The sequence below is a fragment of the Zonotrichia leucophrys genome, chromosome 3 (genome assembly GCF_028769735.1).
Source record: "Zonotrichia leucophrys gambelii isolate GWCS_2022_RI chromosome 3, RI_Zleu_2.0, whole genome shotgun sequence".
NCBI lineage: Eukaryota > Metazoa > Chordata > Aves > Passeriformes > Passerellidae > Zonotrichia > Zonotrichia leucophrys.
The window spans coordinates 99,426,982-99,449,806 of record NC_088172.1 but is presented as its reverse complement, the minus strand read 5'-3'; the positions used below and the strand labels follow the sequence as shown (position 1 = coordinate 99,449,806).

The 22,825-nt window shown below is 46.0% G+C and overlaps 1 protein-coding gene across 2 annotated transcripts in view; it reads right to left on the bottom strand.

Moving 5' to 3' along the window:
- The window catches only part of STUM (stum, mechanosensory transduction mediator homolog), a 46,570-nt gene that overhangs the window by 5,705 nt on the left and 18,040 nt on the right, over positions 1 to 22,825 (bottom strand). For both annotated transcript variants that reach the window (XR_010439662.1, XM_064709506.1), the window contains exon 2: positions 7,118 to 7,297. Coding sequence is in view for 1 of the 2 variants with exons in the window: in XM_064709506.1 (XP_064565576.1) it covers positions 7,118 to 7,297 (180 nt within the window). In the remaining variant the exon portion in view is untranslated. The remainder of the gene's footprint in view (positions 1 to 7,117; positions 7,298 to 22,825) is intronic.

Sequence of the window (22,825 nt, the reverse complement as noted above, 5' to 3'; positions counted from 1 at the left end):
ATGAGGAGAAAAATACTGGATTTTTAATGCCGTCCTAAACAGTTGCAATGACTGCACCAGAAGCTTTCCCCACTTCCCTTTCAAGAGAAGCTTGTTATTCTCACTTTATCAATGCAAAAAAATCTCCTGATTAAAGAAGCCAACTGCCCTTACTTGCAGTGCCCGCCACAGTGAGTATCTTTCAACTAAAAAACTTTTCTAAATCTGGACGGGGTTTTTATTCTTAAGTAACATAAGTAGCCTGTCATTTTTATATTTTGAATTTCAAAGAAGTCTGAAATTTTATATCTCAGAAGAATGCTTAACTTTTCAAACACTTTTCCATTTATGCTTTGTAATATTCTTTCTAACCCTTATGTTAGGCTTTTTTAAGTCCCTTACAAAAACTGAACATAAAATACCAGCAGGTGCCAGAACCCCTATCTTTAATGGACTTTTTGCTGAACTAAGAATTGACTCCAGGGAATGAACTTTGCTGTACTTTGGAAAAAACCCACACATTTTCCCAGGTTTGGCAGCCTGGACCTCCTGCTGCCAAACAAGCACAAGGGACAGAATAATGACACTTAACTGAATTTCTGCCTATTGTGTGCAGCTGAACAGAAAGACTCTCATCTCTTTCAAACAGCTTTTTCGAGGGGGCAAAATGATGATTTCACATGCATTTATGTTTTAAGTGTGAGTCAGCTCTGAAGGCAAGGTGAGCTGGCTGGAAACTTGTAATTTGAGCTTGTCTATGGCATTGGTTTAATTTGTTTAGGGAGCAGAGTTTTAAAAAACCAAACAACCAACCCTATGGACCAGAAAGGTGGGGCCTGCCTTAAATCTTTAGCTAAAGTAAGAGTAACTTACTTGTACAGCCATGCTTTTTATTGAGAGAGAAGGAAATTAGGATTGAGAAATCCTTTCAGTCTGGCTGTCACTGTTGAAACTGTCTGGAGGGAAGTGACAGTGGCCAAGCCTGTCTCTTTACATGACCATAAGCCAAAAAAATGACCTGTCCTATGCTGAACTTGTTTATTACAATATTTCAGCCTTAACTTATCAAATAGTTTATATGTGAAAATAGTTTTTGCATTTCTTGCATAGGACTAGCTGTTCTAGTGCCTGCCATAAAACTGAGGTGCAGTTCTGTAGAACAGACAGCTCTGGGTTCAGGATGAAGTGGGCCTGTGCACAAAGTCACTGATTTAATCAAGTTTACTTGAAATTGCACTTTTCCTGTAAAGCACTGCAGGTAAGATTGAGGCAAAGGGAACCCAGTCTGTGCACAGGCTATCCTTCTGGGACTGGGTTCATGCAGAGGGTGCCTTCAGGATGCTCTCCATGCTGAAATGGGCTCTTGCTCTGCTCCAAGGGCACCCTTAGGGCATCCCCAGGGGCATTTCAAAGCTGTGTGAGGATTCCCAGCATCCCTGGGGCTGTGCAGCCACAGGACAGACACAGTGGACACACGCATGTAAAGGCTGCACTTGGGCTGGGAGTGGGAAGCACTGGCCAAAGTGAATTCCAGGTGTCCTCCTCGCTGCTCTCCATGGGAAACTGCCTCAGAGCATGATGAGGAGGAGGAGGAAGAACAGAAACAAACTTACCTTGTGAGACTTTGATGGTGAACAAAAGGAGGCAAAGGAACATGAAAGAAAGAGAGAGGGAGAAATGTAACTGTAGGCGATATATCTGAAACACATGGAGAACCAGAAGAGAATGAACAAACTGAGGCTGCAGAGTAAACAGAGAACAGCTGCTCTACCCTCAGACATTCACACCAGGGCTAAACATTTCTTTAAATCCTTGTACTTGAAGTGGATCACTTCATTTGGGACTCTTGTTTAAAGAAGACAGGGGAATCCTCATCTGCTTTTCCAGCCCCAGGCAAAACAAGCTGGATGGGCTAACACCTCTGAGCAATGCTCCCAATGCTCTCTCCTCTGTGCCATTGGCATTTCATGGGTTTGACTGAAGGGGAGCCACTGAAGGAAGGCATCAAACAAGACATCACAGAGTAGCAAAGGGCTCATGGCATACCATTCACAGTCCCAGAGGTGGGAAAACTACACCTCTGAAGAGTTTTTGGCAGCTTGCCTGCTCAGTTTGCTTGTGCCCACAGGTAGCTCACAACCACAGCATGCCTCAGCCTGTCTGGGTGCTGCAAACAGTGGGGCTATTTAACATTCCTACAATATTTTAAGAACTTGCCCCACTGCTGCATTTGGTAAGAAACTGCAAAAAAGGATATTTTAACTACTCCCCTCAGGCCTAGTTTGGGGGACAGCTCTTTTTAGATTTTTTTTTTAAGTGTAGCAAGTCCAAGCAGGCAATATGTCCTTGGATTTTCTTCATCTCATGAAGGGTTACTGGTTGGTTTGTGCTCCCATTTCCTTGCCAGGACAGCAGTGTTACCTGCCCCAGCAGGGCCCTGCAGAGCAGAGAGGCTCAGTGATGCTTTCCCTTGGAGCCTGAGCATACAGCAACTGTGCAATCATCTGCTGCTGCTTCTGGCAGGGTCTGAACAGAGTAACTAGCAAAGGAGTGATGAGGATAGCATGGTTACAGGTGAGTTCTCACTGCTGGCTGGCAGTCAGCCCTGAGAGTCAGCCGAAGTCTCCATCCAGTGAACCCAAAGCAATGGTGCAGCCAAGCACATCGTTCATTCAGAGCTGAGAGCTGAGGGAGGGCTTCCTTCAGAAACCAACCAGCCTTGACTTCTTGGCTTCATCCAGCAGAGGCAAAACAGTGCCTGGACAAACAGTCCCTGACTGTGCCACGTCAGTGTGACATTACTGAGTTATTTCTCTGGCCTTTCTGTCAAGAAGTGACACACAGCCTTTTACACCCGGCTCTGAGCAGGCAGGGGCTTCCTGGAAAGTTCATTCTGCACAGTGGGCTGATGCAGGTGTGGGCTGGGGACAAGGTGTGCCTGGAGCCAAGGGAGCTGTGCCTGGAAAGCCTTAGGAGGTTGTTTTGCAGTTGGCTTTGGCCAGCTCATTAGCTGTGCTTTGCCTCAGCCCTGTGCATCGTGCCTGCAGAGCTGGTGAGGGGCTCCAGGAGAGCACACTGCAGCAGGGATGCCCAGCCCTTCTTTGGCAGGAGAATTAAGTGCTCCCTAGTTCTACTTTTGCCTTCAGAGAGCAGGTACTTCCCAAAAGAGAGAGGACACTTCCCAAAGCCATCTGGCTGCTTAAAGAAGATATCTCTGGTGTCCAGTGGGGCCAGCTGGCAGCTCATTTAAATTAGCAGAGAGATGCCCTGTGCTGTGGTGCTGCCAAAAGTAATTAAGTGTGACAGCAAAACTGCATTCAGTTATCTTCCTTCCGGGATATTATCCTGATAAAGGGCACCCTAGAGGAGATGAGGGTTGGACAGGACCCCCAGGTCAGTCAGTCTCTTGCTGTGTCCCACCCTGTCCCTGACAGACATGGGTCTACCCACTCTTGGAGTCTTCCTGGGACAGAGAGAGCAGATCCTGCCATGCCACCTCTGCAGCAGTTTGACCTTACTGGAGGAAAAACGTCCTCTAATTTCCACACAGGTCCTTCCTGGTGTTATTCAGGTCTGTCTTAGGCTGAACTGCTGCCCTCTCACATTTACTTGTCCACTGAACACCTTAATTATCAGCATGCTTACTGTCTTACTGGACTCTCCAGGTTTACCACTTGAAGTACAGCCTCCAAAGCTGGCCACAAGCCTCACCACAGCTTTGTGCATGCAGAGAAAGGTGATGGGATCAGAGAAAGCCCTACAAGCCCTGCTCCCATGTGCCTGTGTGGTGTTCATTCCCTCTACAGCAACATGCTGCTTGTGACTCACTGCAGCCACCACGTCCTTCCCTGAAAAACAAGTTGTTCCCTAGTGTGTATTTATGCAGTTGATTAGTCCTTCCTAGAGTCCTGGGCTTGTCCCCACTGAGTAGCACTTTCTGTTTCCAGACCATTTCTTTGGATCTGGGCACTGCCCTCGCTGTGCCTGCCAGGTGTGGCTGGGGAGCCTCTTCTCCAGCCCATCCTCAAGCCACAAATGAAAATACTGAGCAGAGCTGCATTCAGGAGGGACCTTTCCACACACCTCTCTTTATCTCTTCCCAGGTGAGGAAAATCCATTTAGAGGAAAGTCCTCAAGTGCGTTTTCACACAGGCCATGTCCCCCTGGCTCACTGGTAGGAATGCTGTGTGAGACGGGGTCAGCATCTGAAGGTTAGGAGGGATGGCTGACTGCTGCCACCTCACACAAAATTAATTCCTCTGCCATCCAAGGGAATCCAGCCAGTCTGACACAGCTCGCTCTGGACAGACTCACGGTGACTTTGTGGGGGTGATTTTCATTTTCTAAATGCGTGCGAGTCCCTTACTTGATTACTTCTTCCAGGAACTGAAGCATACCTGATTGGACTGTAATTCTTCTCCTTTTTCCCTCATTAAGGACAGCACGCCATTATCCTCAGAGCAGTCTCCCCTTTTCCATGCATGGGAAATAGCACTAGAAGATGAAAAGCTGGAAGGAGCTGTTCAAAAGGCACATGGATGTGGCACTTGGGGAGCATGGCTCGGTGGAGGACACGATGGTGATGGCTTAAGACTTGGACTCAATGATTCTGGAGATTTTTTCCAACCTTAGTGATTTTATGGTTCTGTGGTTGTAACTCCCTCCCAAGCCTCTACCAGCTAACAGAGAGGCAGGCCCAGGGACAAGGAGCCAGGTGAAATGGCTCCATCCCTTAGGGAAAGCCTGAGCAGAGTTCCTGGCCCTCAGCTGCTTCCCACCTTCCTCTTCACTGCTAACCCTCACCAGCTTAGACAGGACCTGCTGTGTCCTGCCTCTAGCCCATCCAAATAGCCTGGCACCCTCACAGGGACACATGGGATCAATAATTTCAAGGCAAGGGGACTTGAGGTGGGCAGTGGTTTCACACTTTTTCAACTCTTTCCCATCTGCACCCAGATTCAAGTTGCAGTGGTGTACTGTTTCTGTTCAGTGCATCCAATGGTTTGCATGCAAACAAAACCCAACCAAAGCAAACTGGGAGTGTTCTTAAATGAAATGTCTTATTCTTGCATTAGAAACATGGTTTCCTCCTTATTATTTTTTCTTTCAAATATGATAACAAGAACCAACCACTTTGGGTCTGCCTTTGATACAGGTAAGAGCAACCAGTCACTTCATTCTTTGTTTCAATTAAGGTTTTTGTTTTCTTCTCCATCCACCCAGAGCTGCTGCATTTAGCCACTACTTTCTCTGCGTGGCAAGTAAACTTTAAAGCAGCTATTTAATGAGATGGCAAGAAACTGCCAAGGGCTGCTGCTGGTAAAACATAAGAAATGTTGCCATTCTCTACTGGCACCAGAGGGATGAAATACTGCTGCTGTTCTTGGGCACCTCTTGACGTGAGCATACCCACCACAAATTGTTCATCCATCCTCTGCCTCCCAAACTGGTGGAATCCAGCCAGGTGTGGGGAGGAGTGTTTTGGAGATACTTCCAAGCTGTTTGGATTTTCCCAAGAGCGAAACTGGAGAAGACCCTCCTAGTAAGACCCTCCTAAGCACCAACCCCTCTAGCTGGAGAGCAGGGCTTTGGAGCAAAGCAAGGCACAGTTTCAGTGGTGGTTCTCTGTCAGGACAGATGTTTTCCTGGCTCTCCCCACATCTGGACAGTGGAGTCCTGCCAGAGGGCAGGGGCTGCCCCACAGAGGGAGAGCCCAAGAGTTGATGGTTGTGAACTTATGGCACTACACACAAATCTGGCAGATTCTTGAAGACACATCACACATGTACACCAATTCACAATTTAGCCTCAGAAATGTACATTTGGGAGGAAACTTGGCAAGTGGTTTGCAGGGTAAAGCAAAGAGCAGTACTGCCTTCATCCTGAGGAAAGCTTTTGATTTGCACACGCTCAGGTTTTTAATACCCATCGTTTGCTCTGCGTGGGGACTGCCTTAACTGAAGCTGGCTCAGAAATTAGCAGGTGGTTTGGTGAGAGGCTTTAACCCCTGGGTTTGGCAGCTGAAAATGTGCACTGGTTTCCTACTTTTTTTTAAATTCCAATTTCATCCATTTTGTCTTTGGGAAGTTTTCTGGCAACTTCCCAAGATCCTCTCTCTGCCTCTGTCATGCAGCCACAGATGTCATCAGCAGAGATGACAAAGTGGAGCCTCTTCAAAGCACAAGGCAAAAGCTGCCCATAAAATGGTCTCTGGGAGAAGGGCTTGCTTGGGGAACTGCCTGTCCTGTCAGCCTGGAAGGTCTCAGACCTGTTTGGTTTGAGGGCTTGCCCATCAGCCTCTGGAATGGGAGTGGGGTCTTGCAGATGCCACCAGCACCCTGAGCTCTGTGCTGCTTCTGGCTTTGGAGGTGAGATGAGGCTGTCACCTCCATCCTCTGCACCAGGATACAGGAGATATGGCACAACTTTCACACCAGTGAAAGCCTCTACCAGATGAAAGTTACAGAGCCTGTCTTCTGGACTGGTAATATCTACTAACTCATGGCTTAAATTACAAACATTTGAAAAAGGATTCTTCTTTCCTTGAACTAATGTTTTAGTCAACTCAAAGGGCGTATGGGATGTCGTTCTAGGAGCAGCAAAACACTTCTGGCTCAGCCTGAGAACTTGGTCTGAAACATGAAAAAATACTCCGAAACAATGGGTAAATATATCCTGGGGAGGAAGAGGAGGGTCCAGGAGAGTCCCCAGGGCTTTTCTGGGGACAGCTGGCCCTGGGAGCAGAAGTGGCCTAGCAAGAAGGTCTCACTAACCACAGATTTGCAGCCAGAGTCGCAAGGGAGAAAGGGCTTTCTTGTTCAAATGGATGTGACCAGGGCAGAAGGGGCTGCAGACAGCAGAGTTCACAGCGCTCCCCCTTCCTGCACATTTCATTTCGTACAAGAACTTCCTGACCCATGTAGGTGGGATGGGAGACTCTCCCAGAGATGTCACAGGGCCCATTCCTACTGCCTCCCAGCAACTTCTCTGCCTACTGTGTTTCTCATGGACTTGCAGAGCCCATCCCATGGCTCTTCCTCTCTACAGTGTGGCCCAGCAGCTCGCAGGGCCATTATCAGGGACACAGCACCATTGCCACGGAGAGGAGCAGTCAGGAGGGCGATCCCACTGCACTTACTTGCCAGGATGACCATGTCCATGCCCCAGAATATGCTCATGATCCAGCCCACCATGACGATGGCCGTGAGGATCTGGATGAGGGCGGCGGCGATGTTGAGCCAGAAGACGCAGCACCGGTGCCGGTCGGGGAGGTCAGTGCGGGCCCCGCAGAGCACGGTGAAGGCCGACACGAACGTGCCTGGGGACACACAGCAGAACAGCACCCCTGAGAGCCAGGCAGACCCCCTGAGAGCCAGGCAGAACCCCTGAGAGCCAGGCTGCCCCTCATGCCCTCACATCACCACCCTCCCCTCAGAGCGCCGCGCTTCCTGCACTCGGACAGCAAGGTGGGATAAGCACTCCTTGGGTATAGCAAAATCATCATTGCCCCCAACGAAAGGAAATTATTGATGTCTGGCTGCATAGCTTTGTGTGAAAAATGGGTATTTTATGGTTGGCTTTTAGCAAATATTGAAATGAATATGGCAAAAGGCAAACCAAACCAGCTGATGCTATAGCAGGGCCCTGCCCACTTCCCAGGGCTTTCTAAATGTTTTGTTTTTAAACTTCACAATAACAAAGAACAAATTTGTATTTTTTTTAAAGGCAGGGAAGAGAACAAAATGCTCAAGACTCAAATGAGAGTGGGAAAACTGTCCCCAGGGGCTGGGGCTGCCAGGGGCTCCAACCCTGCAATGGCACAGGGAAGAGAGATGTGTTCCCCCAGGCTCTCACCCCTAGAACCACCCAGAGAGGTGATGTGTGTAGCCATGATATTTTCTGAAAAATCCTTTCCTTAGGATTTTTCTCCTGGGAAGCTGAGAGGCCTCAGGAACAAAATGTAGACAATGGTTATCTGCTGCTGTGGAATGCAACAGGTGGATCTGTTTAGTCTCATAGAGTTGTTTCTAATGAATGGCCAATCACAGTTAACTGGCTTGGACTCTCTGTCTGAGACACAGGCTTTTGTTATCATTCTTGCTTTTCTATTCTTCGCTAGCCTTCTCATGAAATCCTTTCTTCTATTCTTTTAGTATAGTTTTAATATAATATATATCATAAAATAATAAATCAAGCCTTCTGAAACATGGAGTCAAATCCATTTCTTCCCTTATCCTAAGACCCCTGTGAACACCGTCACAGATGTGGGCAGCAGGAGCCCTTCACCCTCTGGCCAGCTCAGGCTGGCTCTGGCAGACAGACGACAGACAAGACACACACACAAAAGGAGTGGCATTGCATTTTTGCACACCCAGTCACAGGCTGCTACCTGAGGGCATGTTTTAACCAAGCAGAAGTACTTAAACTTCTTAAAGTGCTAGAGCCAGTGGACCTGGTGTGGCAGCCCTTAGCTCTGCAACTTACAAATCTTGCAACCACACTCCAAACTTCCCAAAATGTTTCGTATGAAGGATCTTGTTGATGTATGAAAATTAAAGCTGGAGAAAAAAGCAAAAACCTACACCTCAGCCGCCTTTCACAAAGATTCTTTTTCCTAAATTTATACTCTTGGACAAGGCAGATTTTTTACTTTTAGGTGCTATGTTGTGCTCATGGCTGGCTGAAACTCACAGGTCAGGGAAACCTTGTCTGTCCCACAAGCACCATGAAGAAATACACACTATGGGTAAGGAGCAGAAGAAGCAGTTCCTGGCTCCTCTAAAATATGAGCTGTTGGCCAGGGGGTTCAGGCACCTTTTCTAAGTATGGATTTCAACACCTCTTAGCATTATGAATTGTCTTTAGGTTTTTCTGAAACAAATACAGCATTGCTAAGGTGAGTACCAAGGTGCAATGTTGATTGTATTGGGTAACAGAGTTCTGTGAAGTGCCTTCTTTCATCAGTATCTTGAATTAAAATGACGGTTTCTACAAAAACTGCCTTTTTCCCCTCTTAAAGGATGGAAGCCTGCAAACAGCCTGTAAGATGTGAATGAATGAGCACTCAGTGCACATGAGTGCCTTGTTGAACTCAGGGAAGGTGGGAGGCCCTTGGTTGGACTGAAAACAGGGACAAAACACTCAGTTTACACCTTTGTAGTAAATCTTATCAGACCAAGAGAGCAGAACCATCTGGTTAGAAGCAAAATACCATTTTGTCCTGCACTGCCGGGGAGGTGGAAGAGAGAATCTCTTTCTTTGCTGCCTCTTCCTCAGTGGGTCACAAGGATAACAAGCAGCTAAGATGCCAAAATGCTGGGGAAGGCTGCCTACAGCCTATTTTTAATCTGCCACCCTCTCCAAGCTTCAGTTCCAGCGTTTTCCTAGCACTTCACCAGCTCCTAAAACCTGCTTGTCTTCCTGCTGCTGGCTGGATCCGATTTCTTATTTCACCCCCTCCCTGTGGCCTCTGCCAGAGCTGGGTATGGAGGGGAGTAAGGGATGGTGCTGGGGCAGGGGGAACACAGCCCTGCAGCACAGGGACAAGGGATTCTCATGGATCTTCTGCCACCCCTGGGCTTCCTCCAGCAGGGTTTCATCCCCAAATCCACAAAAACATAAGGCTCTGCAGAGAGGAAAGGGAAAGTCATTATAATCCCAAAGGATGTTGTGTGAGTCTCCCCATAGCTGTCTTTTGCTCTGTGGCATTGTCTTCCACATCTGTTGTGTCCCCTGTGTGGGATTATGTGACATCTCTGCCCTGCTTCACCCACCTTTTTTTTTTTTTTTCCTTTATAGTTTATCAAAGCAGAAGGAAGCCTGGAATATTTCCCTCCTGCTTCCTGCAAGTGTTGTCTTCAAATGACACCACAGCACTCTCTGAGATTAAATATGGATTGAGGCAAGATCAGAGGCTGGGTGTTTATGTTTTCCCATCAGGATGCAAAATCTTGCCAAATGGAAATGCCTGTCTCTTTTTAAAATGAAAATCTTCCCCTCTTGCCTAACCTTTAACTCTTCCAAGATGTGCTACAAAGAAAGGTCAAAAATGAGCAATAATTCTTAAACTCCAGCTTCAAATCCTTCCAGTGAAGCTTTTAAGATATTTAGAGCAAGGTGCTGAATTAGCCAATTAATGCCCTAAATACCACGGTGACTAAGATAAAGTCTAGTCCCATTCAGAAAGGAATAAAGCTAACAAAGCATTCAAGTGTCCTCCTCTGGACTGGGAATAGATACAGAAACTGGGATTAAAATCTCCTGAACCTTGGCTTCTGATTCCTCTTCAGGCCACTTTCCTACTCACAGGAGCCAATTCATTTTTCCAGTGTCAGTGCATTTTCTTTGTTACTTATGATGAACCAGCTTTGGGAGCTTGCTGGCATTTTTGAACACAAGACTTTGGCTGTGCCAGCAGGCATAGGATGGAAGCTTTTTCCCTCTACTCCACACATGGTTGAGAATGTGAAGCAGGAGTAAGAGTCTTACATGCTTTTGCCAAAGCAGATGTTTTCTCCTTACTGGTTACACACTGCCAGATATGGAATTATTTGCATCTGGAAAGGGAGAGGTGGAGAGGAGGAGGAGGGGGAGGAGGAGGAAGGCAAGCAAGCTGTATCTGCCTCAGACCTGGGGCACTGAACCATTTCCCTCCCTGACCAGGCATTCAAACACTTGAATCCCTACAGCCTGGAAATCCTAAACCTGGAATGCCAGCTGCTGGGGTGATGTTGGCCAAATAAATCAGCAGTCCCAAAAGGTCTCAGGTTTGTGAGTGCAGCCAGCAATCACAAACCAGTAACTCCACAAGCAGATATAAACTTAACACCCATGCAGTTGTGCCAGTATAACATAAGTAAATTATAGCAAACATTTCTTCCATCTTCCCAATGGAAAAAACACCCAAACTGCAATGAGATCTGGGATTATTCTAAATCATTAGTTGATACAGCCTCTTTGGGGACACAGGGGAGGTGATGGAGATGTCCTGCCCTGTTTTTGATGAGTCTGTTTGTTCAGCCCCTTGCAATCACCTGGCTGAACTGTTCACCTGAAGGCAGCAAGGACCAGGGCCAGAGGGCTGGGTGGGAGATGAGGATTGCTTTTCTGGAGCAGCTGGGAGGCAGAAGGTGCAGGCACCATGTGCAGTGAGGCTGTGAGGGGCTGTGACACCCATCCTGCTCTTCAGACTCATCTCACCTGGGGCAGTGTCAGCCAGCTGGGGCACCCACATGGTGCTGGGATAGAAAAAGAGCCCCTGGGGGCCTCTGCTTGCTTTGCCTGTCAGCACAACTGGGGTATTTTTAGACTACACCAGCCTGGTGCTTGTTTCCAGCAGTTTAACCCATTGAACACGAAGGAGATGTGTTATCTGCAGAACAACACAATTAAGTGAAGGGGCAAAGGAGGGGGGTTTGCCCTTTCTCTCCTCTCTGGTCCATTGCCATGTAGGATAAAGTCCCCTCTCTGATGTCTGCTGGGATCTTGGCAGCCACAGCCTTCCCAAGAGCATCACCTGCTGGTTCCTGGCCTCACAGCCTGCAGAAAAATAGCATGAGAGGGATAGTTTGGGATTTTCTCTTTTAGAGCAAAGCCTCACACCCTGGAAAGGGATCCCCTGGTTTCCTGTTGTTTGAGTCACTCATCCAGGGTGGAGAAAGGCATGAGGTCAAGACCATGGCCTGTCCTGAGCAGTCTCCTCTGTGTTATCTCTGAGTGCAGAAGGGAATGTGTTATGGAATACCTTAAGCTGCAGGAGAGAAGTTTTTCCTCTCCTGTTTTTTACAAGAAAGCCCATCCCGGGCACTCCTGCAAGGGCTTTAGTCAGACAGAGCTTGGCACATTTCATATGGAGCACCAGCTGTGATGGCACCTTCTCAGGAACATCAGAAATGGGAGCCTGGTTGGAGCCGGAGGAAAATGGGCCACTGATGGCCACAATGGAAGTGCAAGTAACCTGAGCATGCAGACAGCATAGTGGGCTTCCCACTGACTGCCAGGCACTGAGACTTCCCAGAAGAAAACATCTCTGATGCAAGGAAATCACATCTGATGAGCTGGTACAGGTGGAGGAACAGCAGAAACCCAAATTACTGCAATCAGGGGCCACAGGTGGAGATGATGACGGTGATTTGATGATGATGATGATGATGATTCCCTACCCTACAAAAGCCTGGGAGGAGGTGGGAGTATTCCTTCCTCAAAATCATTGAAGACATTCCCCTGTAGTGCTGGGAGTAAATAAGGCAGTGTTTTGGTGCCTCCTTTCCTGCTCCCAGAGAGGAAAACCAGGGATGCATCACGACTCAGGAGCAAAGCTGCAGGAAGCACACAGCTGGAGGTAAGTACAGGCAAAGATGGGAACAAAACTGGAGGTGTCTGTGGGAGCAGGGCTGTTGGATCATCACAGGGAGATGTAATTAATGAGTGTGTGCTTTGTGGGGATGAGCTGTGCCTGTATTGTGTCAGGGGAGCGCTCCGTGTGGGGACACGTCTGCTGCGCGCCTTTCAGTTTTCTTAAGTAAAATGATTATTAGCTGTCATTAAACAGTGCTGGCAGGTTTGTGAGGCAGATGTGCTGAAAATTCATGAGATGTGCAGGCTCTTGCTGGTGTGAGTCAGAAGAAGCTGTGCAGGAACGGTTATAAGGACTGCACTCCTTGCCTTGGTATAAAAGTGAATATGGTGGCTATTGGTCAAGGCATCCTTGGCCCCCAGTGTCATGAACTTGTTTTTATACTCTAGTTAGGGCTGTAAAGAGTCATTTTGGGAGTGGAGGCTTATTGTAAATGCAGGCAACCCCAGCAAGGGGAGAGAATGATGTATCTGACTGCATGTTCTCAGAAGGCTAATTTATTACTTTCTTGTACTGTATTATATTAAGGAATACTATACTATACTAAAGAATGCAGAAAAGATGCTTACTGAATGCTAAAAAGATAATAATGAAAACTCGTGACTCTTTCCAGAGTCCCAACAGCTTGGCCCCAGTTGGCCAAAGAGTGAAAACAACTCACAGCAGAATCCAATGAAACAATCACCTGTGGGTAAACAATCTCCAAACACTTTCTACATGAGCATAACACAGGAGAAGCAAATGAGATAAGAATTGTTTTCCTTTTTCTCTGCGGCTTCTCAACTTCCCAGGAGAAAAATCCTGGGCGAAGGAATTTTTTCAGAGAATGTGAATGCCACACTTGGTTCCTCAGTCTTAGCAACCAGAATCCCACAGATTGAGATCTGCCAGGAGGGGACATGGTGACACCTTGGTGCAAATGCCAGGTCCCCTGGACAGCTGTGTGGGCAGGGACAGCAGGAGCCCAAGGGTAGGAGAGGGAGAGGAGAAGGGGAAGGAGGAGAGAGTGGAGGCAGCAAACGTGACAGAACCTAGATGTTGCCATGGAGAGCAGCTCATGAATTTTTTTCTTCCATGGCCTGCTATTAAAAATGTTTTGTTTAGCTTCTGCCAGCACATTGTTTTTATTTTCCCCTTCCACATCCAAAGGACATCCAGAGGGAATTTTTGGCTCCCTCCATTCCCTTTGGCCTTGCTGTGGACAAAAATATACAGTGACAAGGGAGAGCTGGCAATCCTTGTCTCCACAGGGTTTGTTCCAAGTCCTGAGCCTGCAGAAGGCAGGCTGTGTATGGGATGAGCTCTCTGCTTTCCCTACACATGTAGAAAATGACCAGCACATCCCAAAGCACTGTGTGCCCATGCCTGATCCCAGGTTTCCCAGCACCTGGCTGTAGCTCCAGCACTGAGCTCTGCATCTGTTTGTGATCAGGAGCTTTGTGTCATGTGGTCAGAGCACACTTGACAGTGTTTGTGTAGCTTCCACAGAAGGCAGCCCACGTGCAAGTAAGACAGCAGTGCTTTTGCATCAAAATGAGATTTTTCTCGTATTTAATGCTCTAGAAAAAGTTAACTCTTCCAAAATGCAGGGGTTTTTTAACTAAAACTTCAAAACTTGACTGCAACAAGCTTTCACAGACTTCCAAGGCTAAAAATACACAGCAAAATCTTAAATTACGTGGGGGGGGCTGCATGAAGGTGAAGTGACTTACTAAAGCTTTAATTATACATGGACCGATCCAAATTATTTTTACTCTGCAGCACTGCAATGTTTTGAACACTTAAAAGCAGCCACCCATAAATAGTGAGATTGAAGCACAGCTTGTTCCACTGCCAGACATTCCACAATCCTTGGGTGAAGTTTTCCAGTCCAGTCCTATGGTTTAATTCTGTTGACTGGATGCATAAAATTAAGGGTGTGCTTGGAGTATTTGAGACTGGAGAATTTCTGCTGAACAGCAAATGCAAGGCCCCAAATAATCCAGGGTGGTGGAGCAAACCTCAGAATTCTGCCAGGACTTGCTGAATTGTCTTTGCAAGTTACACCTGCTTGATTCCCAGAGTTTTTAAAAAAAAAATTTCTACTGGATAAATGATGTGGTCCCAGAACCACCAATGGCATTTTTGCATCATGCTTTACAACAGTGTGAGCCACTGCAGAGAGCATGTGGTGTCCCAGAAGTGGGGGGGAGTGTTGCTGCAGGGACAGGAAATAGAGGGAATGGGAAAGCTGTAAAGAGTAATACCTACCACCTACAGCCAAGGAATATGAATTGCTGGAGATAGATAAGCTCATCAAAGTCCCTCAGAAGTGGATGACAGCCCATCTGCATGTCAGACAAGGAATGAGGAGCCAGGGAGGCTGAGGGAGCTGCCACTGGTTTCACGTTGGGAAAACAGCCGAGGCACTGCAGCCTCGCTCCTGCTTGGTGCTTGCTTTTTTTCTTTACTAATGGAATGGAGGGAAGATTTTTAATTAATTTACATCCTTATTAAGTGTGCCAGCATTGAAAGAATTAATGCAACTGGCTTCCAATTATAACAAACATAAAGGAGAATGAAAGGCATGACTGCTGTTTACAGCACAGGGAGCTTTGCTGAGAGCTCATCTGACCCAAGTGGAGTCATTCCTGCTGCTCTATAACTTTAGCAGCAATTTAAAAGCTCTTTTTTTTTTTTTTTTTTAATGGAATCAGCTCTGCTGCTGATTTCTCTCTGTCTGCTGCCATGCAGGACTTTCTGTATTTATATTGTCTATGATTAAATCAGTACTATCCCACCTTGTGTCCCCTTCTCCTGCTGGGAGCAGTGGTGTGGATGCTCTGCCATGGCTCTCCTAGTCCCAAGCTGCTCTGCACCCACCCACTGCAGGAGCCTGGGACTTAGATGGGAGAGAACCCAAGGAGCCAGAAATAATCATCCACTAAACCATCTCTTATTTTTAACACTCTCTTTAAGACTCTGCTCCTATTCACAGAAATTAATTTTCTGTTTCCTTGGTGTACATCCAGAAACAAACCTCAAGCCACTCTGTTTTGTGCTGTTGATACAGAAATAATTTGAATCTGGCATTTCACCCAAACTTGACCAACCTGGAAGCCTCAACAGCAGAATGTCTGGGGAGAGCCCCTCCTCATTTCAGAGAGGCCATGAAACCTCCTGCAAGAAAAGCTTTCTGGCTTTCTGATCCCTCCAGTTTCTAAAGGATGCTGAAAGTAAAAGCTATGTTGTCACTGTCATATTTTCTGAAAAATCCCTTCACCAGGATTTCTTCTCCTGAGAAACTGAAATCCTCAGAGAGGAATGAAAACAATAATTATCTGATTGCTTCTCCTGTGTTTTGCTGCTTTGCAATGTGGTCTGGAGATTGTTTATCCCACAGGTGGTTGTTTGATTGGTTTCATGTGAATTGTTTTGACTTAATGACCAATCACAGCCAGCTGTGTTGGGACTCTGGAAGCAGTCAGGAGTTTTCATGATCATTCTTTGTAACCTTCTGTCTGTGTCCTTCTCTATTCTTTAGTATAGTTTAGTATAGCATTCTATAATATAATATAATACAATACTATAAAAGAATAAATTAGCCTTTTAAGAACATGGATTCTCAACTCCTCCTTTGTCCTGGGGACCCAGCAAATACCACACTGTGTAACAGCAGAAGCATAATGAGGAAAAGCCTCTGGATTCTAATGAACTTTCACACAAGCTCTTGCCAATTATACAGTGATGAACTGAAGTTTATTCTTAATTGTCTGTGCCACAGGAAGCTCTTTCTTGTCAGGCACAGAGCAGGAGGAGGGCAGGCAGGATCCTGCAGCTCCCACACGAGTTTAAGGCTGCTGGGTGAAGCCACACCAAAGGCTCACTCCTCTCCCTGCCCTGCCCTCCTCAGGTTCATCAAATGCCATCAGCAGCCATCTCAGGGAGCTCTCATGGAGCAGAGGGACAGCAGCAGGCCAGGGGCAGTGCAGGCTCTCTGCCCCCAGCCCTGCAGCCACAGCTCCAGGTGAGCTCTGAGCTGCTCTGCCTCCTCTGTCCCTCTCATCAGTGCCTTGAGATGGATTTAGCCCTTTGAGGCTCCCTAGGAGGATCTGCTCTGCTCGTGGAAGGATGGATTAACTACTTGCAAGATTCACTGAGCAGTGGCTCTGAGCTTGCTGTGATACCCTGGAGCCCTTAGCTGTGAAGACAAATCATGTTAATTAGGGACTAGCAAGACACAAGACAGAATTAATCTTATTAGAAACTTAGATGGGGATGCAGAGCAATTAGAGGTTATTCTACTGAACAAGGCAGCTGAAATGGCAGAGTAATAAATTGCATCAGCCTCCAAAATCACCTCAAAGTACAAGCTATCTTTTAAGGACTAGAGGAATGTAAAACAAAGCTGACATAAATGTTCAGAGATTTGCAGTGATAAGTGTGCAGGAGATAACAAAAACATCCTTTCATCTTTTTTTCTTTATCCAGAAAACTCAGTGCACACATTTTATGAGCCAAAGTGTCTCAAGCAGGGACAAACAGGACATAAGAGAATTGCACTCTGTAGCTAAGTGATGTGTGTGGTGCTGTACCCAGGAGTCCGGAATATGATTTGTGAGACCAGGACTCCATCCTGGATTTACAGCTGCTTGCTAAATAATTCTGATGCTATAACCTGATTCTTATAATGCCAAAGTAACATTATTAAGGTGTTAATTTAGAGAGTCTGTCAGGAAATTTACTGTCTAGCCTGATGGGGGCTATATCCTTGTTGTTCTGTTCAGTGCTGCCATTAGTCAAATAGTGACCAAGTCTTGCTTTTAAAGGACACTTTTCATAAAACCACTACTCTTAGATGAAAGGTAAAGCACTTTACCTACTAAAGCCATTGCTGTTTTGCTGATGTACATAGCATCCAATATATTTAGGAGATGGTGCTTTACACTCTAAGTTTGGCTTTGGTACCTTCAGATGATTCAGACACTTTACAAACAAAAATCTCATTTTGTGTTCGTTTACTTGGCTGAGAATATCTAGATGCTTTATCCTATTCAGCAAAACCATTAGGGAGCATTTTCAACAACACCTGCAGCTTTTCCATCCCTTTTAACTGGAATTTCCCACACTGCCATCCCTGACCAGCATGATGGCAATGATCACCCCTGACTGAACCTGATGGGATCTGCAGAAGAGCAGTGTGGGGTGAGGAGGACAAGGATACACTCAGAGCAGAGCTGCAACAACACACAGCCTCCTTGCTGAGGGTGCTGTAATTCTCCTGTGGACAAGCTCTGGAGTCTTCCCCAGCGATTTTAGCTCCCCTTGGAAAAGCCCCAGGCAGGCCAACACAAGCAAATCTATTCTGGCAGGATGGAAATGAGCTGTGCTACCTTGTGCCTGACATCACCCCAGCCCAGGCTCCATAAACAGTGCAAGCTGGAGTGACCCCTGACTCCACAGATTCTGTGGATATGAGCACCAGCCAAGACAAATGAATCCAGCCCAGATAGAACAGTTTTCTAAAAGGAAGATTTCTGATTAGGATGGAGAAAATGTGGATGTTATGGAGGCTGGTGCATGTGTCAGCAGCAGCAGGTGTCCTGTGATGCTGTGGAGAAGGACCTGAGCAACCTGCTCTGCTTTAACCCACTTGCAGGAAGGACTAAGTGACCCCCAGAAGCCTCTTCCAGTCCCAGCTATTCCATGGTATTTCAGTAACTTTACTCCACACGAAGCTTGGCTGATCTCCCTGGTTTCCTTTCCCCAGAGCTGTGTCCTTCTGCCACCACATCTGACAGCCCTTGAACACAGGCCTCTTCTTGATTTCTCAATTTATTTTTGAAAAGCTGCTCTGGTTCTAAAATGTCAAGTGCAATTACTCTCAGAGCAATCAGAAAACTTGCTTGTGAGTTGCTGATCACACCAAAACAGGTGAGCCTCAAGCTGTGCATGCTCCTGTCACACAGCTCAGGCAGCCTCTGTGGGGAGATGCAAATACTGCTTTCTGCAGAAGTGCTGTCCTTCTTGAGAAGAAATACTTACTTGGATAAAATCATGATTTCTGCAGGGACTAGTCCTCTTCTGTCTGAGAGCAAAGCTAAAGGAAATGCCAGAGCTGAGCTGAGCAGGTCACAAACACAGATGAGTACTTGTGTTCAAATGCCAGGTTATCCACAAACACTTAATGCTCCTTGGCCATCTGGATGTGTCCAGCAAGGCCTGCAGAGGCACAGCCCTGTAAATGTGCTTGTGAGGTTTTATATGTGATCTTTTCATCTGAATTCTCTGCTCCTCCCATCACTTGGAGCTCTTGTGTTCCCAGTTTGCAGCAAATAGCACTTGATTTACACCTATTTCTGTCCAAGGACTTACTTTTCCTCTACCAAATACTTTCCAACTAGCTGCTGGTCAGCACTAGGTAAAAATGAATGTGGTTTTTTTTGTAGATGTCACAAAGAACTGAGCTCCCAACATCACAATAGAGCACAGAATGATTTTGTGTAAAATACAAAAAATAATACCTCTGTGTACAGTGACTCAAGGACCTCATTTGCTGGAGGCTAGAGGAGATTTATATGGCGTGAGAAAAAAGGTTAAACAGAGAAAAAAGGTTATACAGAGAAACTTGAAATTAACATGGTTACATCCCACCTCTTCTTTTTTTTTTTAAATTCTGACCTGGAACAGGTTACAATGAGGTTGGGCACAATGGTATCATGGTTCAACACTCCTATGCAGGACTGTTGGAAGCACTTCTCTCACTGTGGAAAGACTTCTAAATGTCCTTTCCAGAAGTCACCCTGGGGGCAGCAGACCAACCACAACACCTGACACTGACATTGCAATGCAAGACTCCTCAATGTGAACAAAGATGCCGTTTCTCTGCTTCTGTACATCCCCCAGTTTGGCTGACTGGAGTTCACTAGGGTCAATTTTCCATTGTGTTTTCTAAGCAAGGATGATTTTTGGGGAGTACCAGTCCTGCTGAGGAAAGGGAATTCACATTTGCCACTTGAGTACTAGCCAGGACCAGGCTTCAGGTAGAAAGCAGTGTGTCACGGACATATTTTGTGAAAAATCCTTTTGTTAGGATCTTTTCTCCTGAGAATCTGAGAGGTCTCAGGAACAAAATGTAAACAATTATTATCTGCTGCTGTGCAATGCAACAGGTGCATCTGTGATTGGGCTCATGTGGTTGTTTTTAATTAATGGCCAATCGCAGTCCAGCTGTCTCAGACTCTCTGGTCAGTCACAAGATTTTTTTATCATTCCATTCTTTTCTATTCCTTTCAAGCCTTCCGATGACATCCTTTTTTCTCTTCTTTAGTATAGTTTTAATATATAATTTTCTTTTAATATAATATATATCATAAAATATTAAATCAGCCTTCTGAAACATGGAGTCAAGATTCTCACCCCTTCCCTTGTCCTGGGACCCCTGTGAACAGCACCACAGCAGTGTTTGCACACCACAAGATTCTCCCTGGGCCAAAGAGCTCTTTCTGCAGCTCCTGACTATCCCCAAAGCTCCTCCTCCCATATTTTCTTGGGAATCGGGTACTGTGGCTCCCTGGGGCAGCTCAAAAAGCTTCATCACCCCCCCCTCACCAAGGACTGCCTTTTGCACCTTGCATGGCTCCCCCAGTTCAGGCCTCTGAACCAGAGAATTTAATTTCCTTGGAAAGAAGGAGTGGCCATAGAAAGAAAACACTTTCAAGAAGGCCAGGCACAACTGAGGGACCATCCATCTAAGCTTTATTCATTCCTCTGTTGTTTTACTTTTCTTTCTGCCAAAAATTACTTCTGTATTGGACCAGATTCATCCCTGACACAAATCCACTGACTGCCAGAGTTACACCAGGGATTAATTTGGCTCACCAGGGCCTGACCTGATCTTGGCAGCAGTTCTGAAGTGCAAACTACAGAAATACAGGACTTTTAAATAATAATCACAGGCCATGGCAAACAGCTTCCACCTGCTGCTCGGTGTGAGGTTGATAAATTCAAACACAGGCAGCATGGATACATCCTTAAGCAGAATTAGAAATTGTAGAAAATGGATTCTTGTGCATACATGTTCTCATTTACTTTTAGCCAGTCTGTTGAGCTGTGTGAGGAGCAGGCTCTGCTCAGCAGATGGTGTTGCTCTCCTTGCTCCCCAGCTGGCTCCTGGTGATCGTGGCAGGTTCTTTGGGCTTGCCTTGTGCCCAGCAGCTGTACAGCTGTGAGATTCATTGTCCAGCCCCTGGGACCCTCCAGCTGTAATGGCAGCTGTGGTTTCAGCTCATTATCCCACCTGCACTCACTGTATCAGCATTCACACCACAACATGAATTCAGTTTATGGCACTGCACAGCTGAAGCTAAGGGGAGGTCTGCACTCTACCCCACTGTAGAAAGAGGTTTCTTACAATCTCCTGCCTCAGCAGAGTTGTGTCAGTCATGCAGCTTCACTTGTCACTCCAGCTCCCCATACCGACTTCCTTCCTCCCTTGCTTTGTCTTGGAAATGTTGCAACATTTCCTGAATTTCCCTTCTCTCACAAATGAGGTTTCTGTCCTCTCTGCTGGAACAGTTCTCACCAAGGTCTGCAGAGAGTGTGGAGGAGTGTCAGGACCTGTGCTTGTTTCTGTTCCTGGCTCTGGCCTGCACCAGGGCTCTCTGGCATCTGCATTCTGCCTCCAGCCATGTCCTCAGCATCTCTCACTCTGATGCCATCCTTCTCTTCCCATTTCACAGAGATACTGACTCAGCCTCTGCAATCCCCTTTCTCTGCTCCCTCCATATCCTGCCCCCTTTAAACTTCACCTGCACACAAGCCTTTGTGTGCCATCTCCATTGCTTTGCCAGTGACTCAACTCCTGCATTTCTTTAGGACACTTCTCCCATATCCTGCCCACTCCTTGTGCTCTCTTGTCACCATGATATTTTCTGAAAAATCCTCTTTGCCCAGGATTTTCTCCTGGGAAGCTGAGAAGCCTCAGAGAGGAATGAAAACAATAATGATCTGATTGCTGCTCCTGTGTTTGCTGCTTTGGAATTGGACATTGTTTACCAACAGGTGAATGTCTGGTTCCCTGTGAATTGTTTTTAATCAATGACCAATCACCATCAGCAGTGTTGGACTCTGAGGAGTCAGTCATGGATTTTTATTATTCAAACCAGTCATGGGTTTTTATTATTCATTCTTGTGAAGCCTTCTGATGTATCCTTTCTCTTTCTATAGTATAGTTTTAGTATAGCATTCTTTAATATAATATAAAATAATAAATCAGCCTTCCGAGAACTTGGAGTCAGATTCTCGTCTCTCACCTCATCCTGGGGACCCCCACAAACACCACAGTCTGCTTGGACATCCTCTCCTCTTAATGAAGATGGCAAAGTCAAACTCAATTTCTTTGCACAGTGGATGTTTCTTACTGATGACACCACCAGCCACCTTTCCACCAATCTGGCTTGCAAGGAAGTAGAAAAGGAGGATAATTATGTATTTCATTCCTCTTTCTCCTTTCCCCGTGCGGTCAGGTCACTCCAAATTCTATTTAGTTTTCTTCTTTCTCATCAAATTAATTTTTTTTCCTTCTTATATTCACCTGCTCCGCAGCCAGAGTTCCCTTTCACATGCCACAACAAATGCTTTTCCCTCTAAGGCTTGGCTTTCAGAGCTGGTGAAAACCTGTCATTGTTTTCATTTACAGACATCCTGCAACACAAATACTCTACCTTGAATTAGGGATTTGTCCTAGATCCTGTGTGACACAAGGTAACTTCTGTAACAATTTATTTCTGTAGTTAACCAATGTCCTAGTCTATATTAGGAATCTAGAACGGCTGCATCAGTTAAACCACTGCTGTATCATTTTATTTTTATTTATATATGCTTTTCTTGCACATGTAGGTACCGGCAGTTCTGACCACCAAAAATCAGGCAGCAAAACTTTCTCCTGCCCAAAATTCAGTCATAGTGCTCCTTGCCACACTACTCCTGTGTGCTCTGAAAGCACAGACCCCTGATATTCTGCTGCACATCTCGATGTTCTCCTACTTAGGGATTCCTTACTCTTCTCTGCTAATCCCTACAGGTGTCTGAAGTGTATTTCTACAGTCATTATAACTTCCTACACTTAAGCATTAAATTACTCCACATTTCTAGCTAAAATAATTCATTTTTTTTTTAATTTTAGTGATTAAAAGCGTAGCACTTTTTCTTCTCTCACATTTTACAAAATGAGATTTCTAGTACAGTCCTGTAGAAAAGCAGCAATCTGACACATCAGAGATATTCTGCTATCTTTTATTGTGCCTTGTCTGCACTGAAAAAAAAAATAAACATGTATTTTTTGCTGTGCTATACAGAACAATCTGATAGCAGAGGCCTGTTATTGTCATTCAAAGGAGCATTTGTTTAACCAGATGCGCTCATGAAAAATTATCTTAAATTTTACAATTAGTGTTTTTCAGAGAAAAGTGTCTGTCCCATGAAAAATCCAAAGACACTGATGCACCCAGA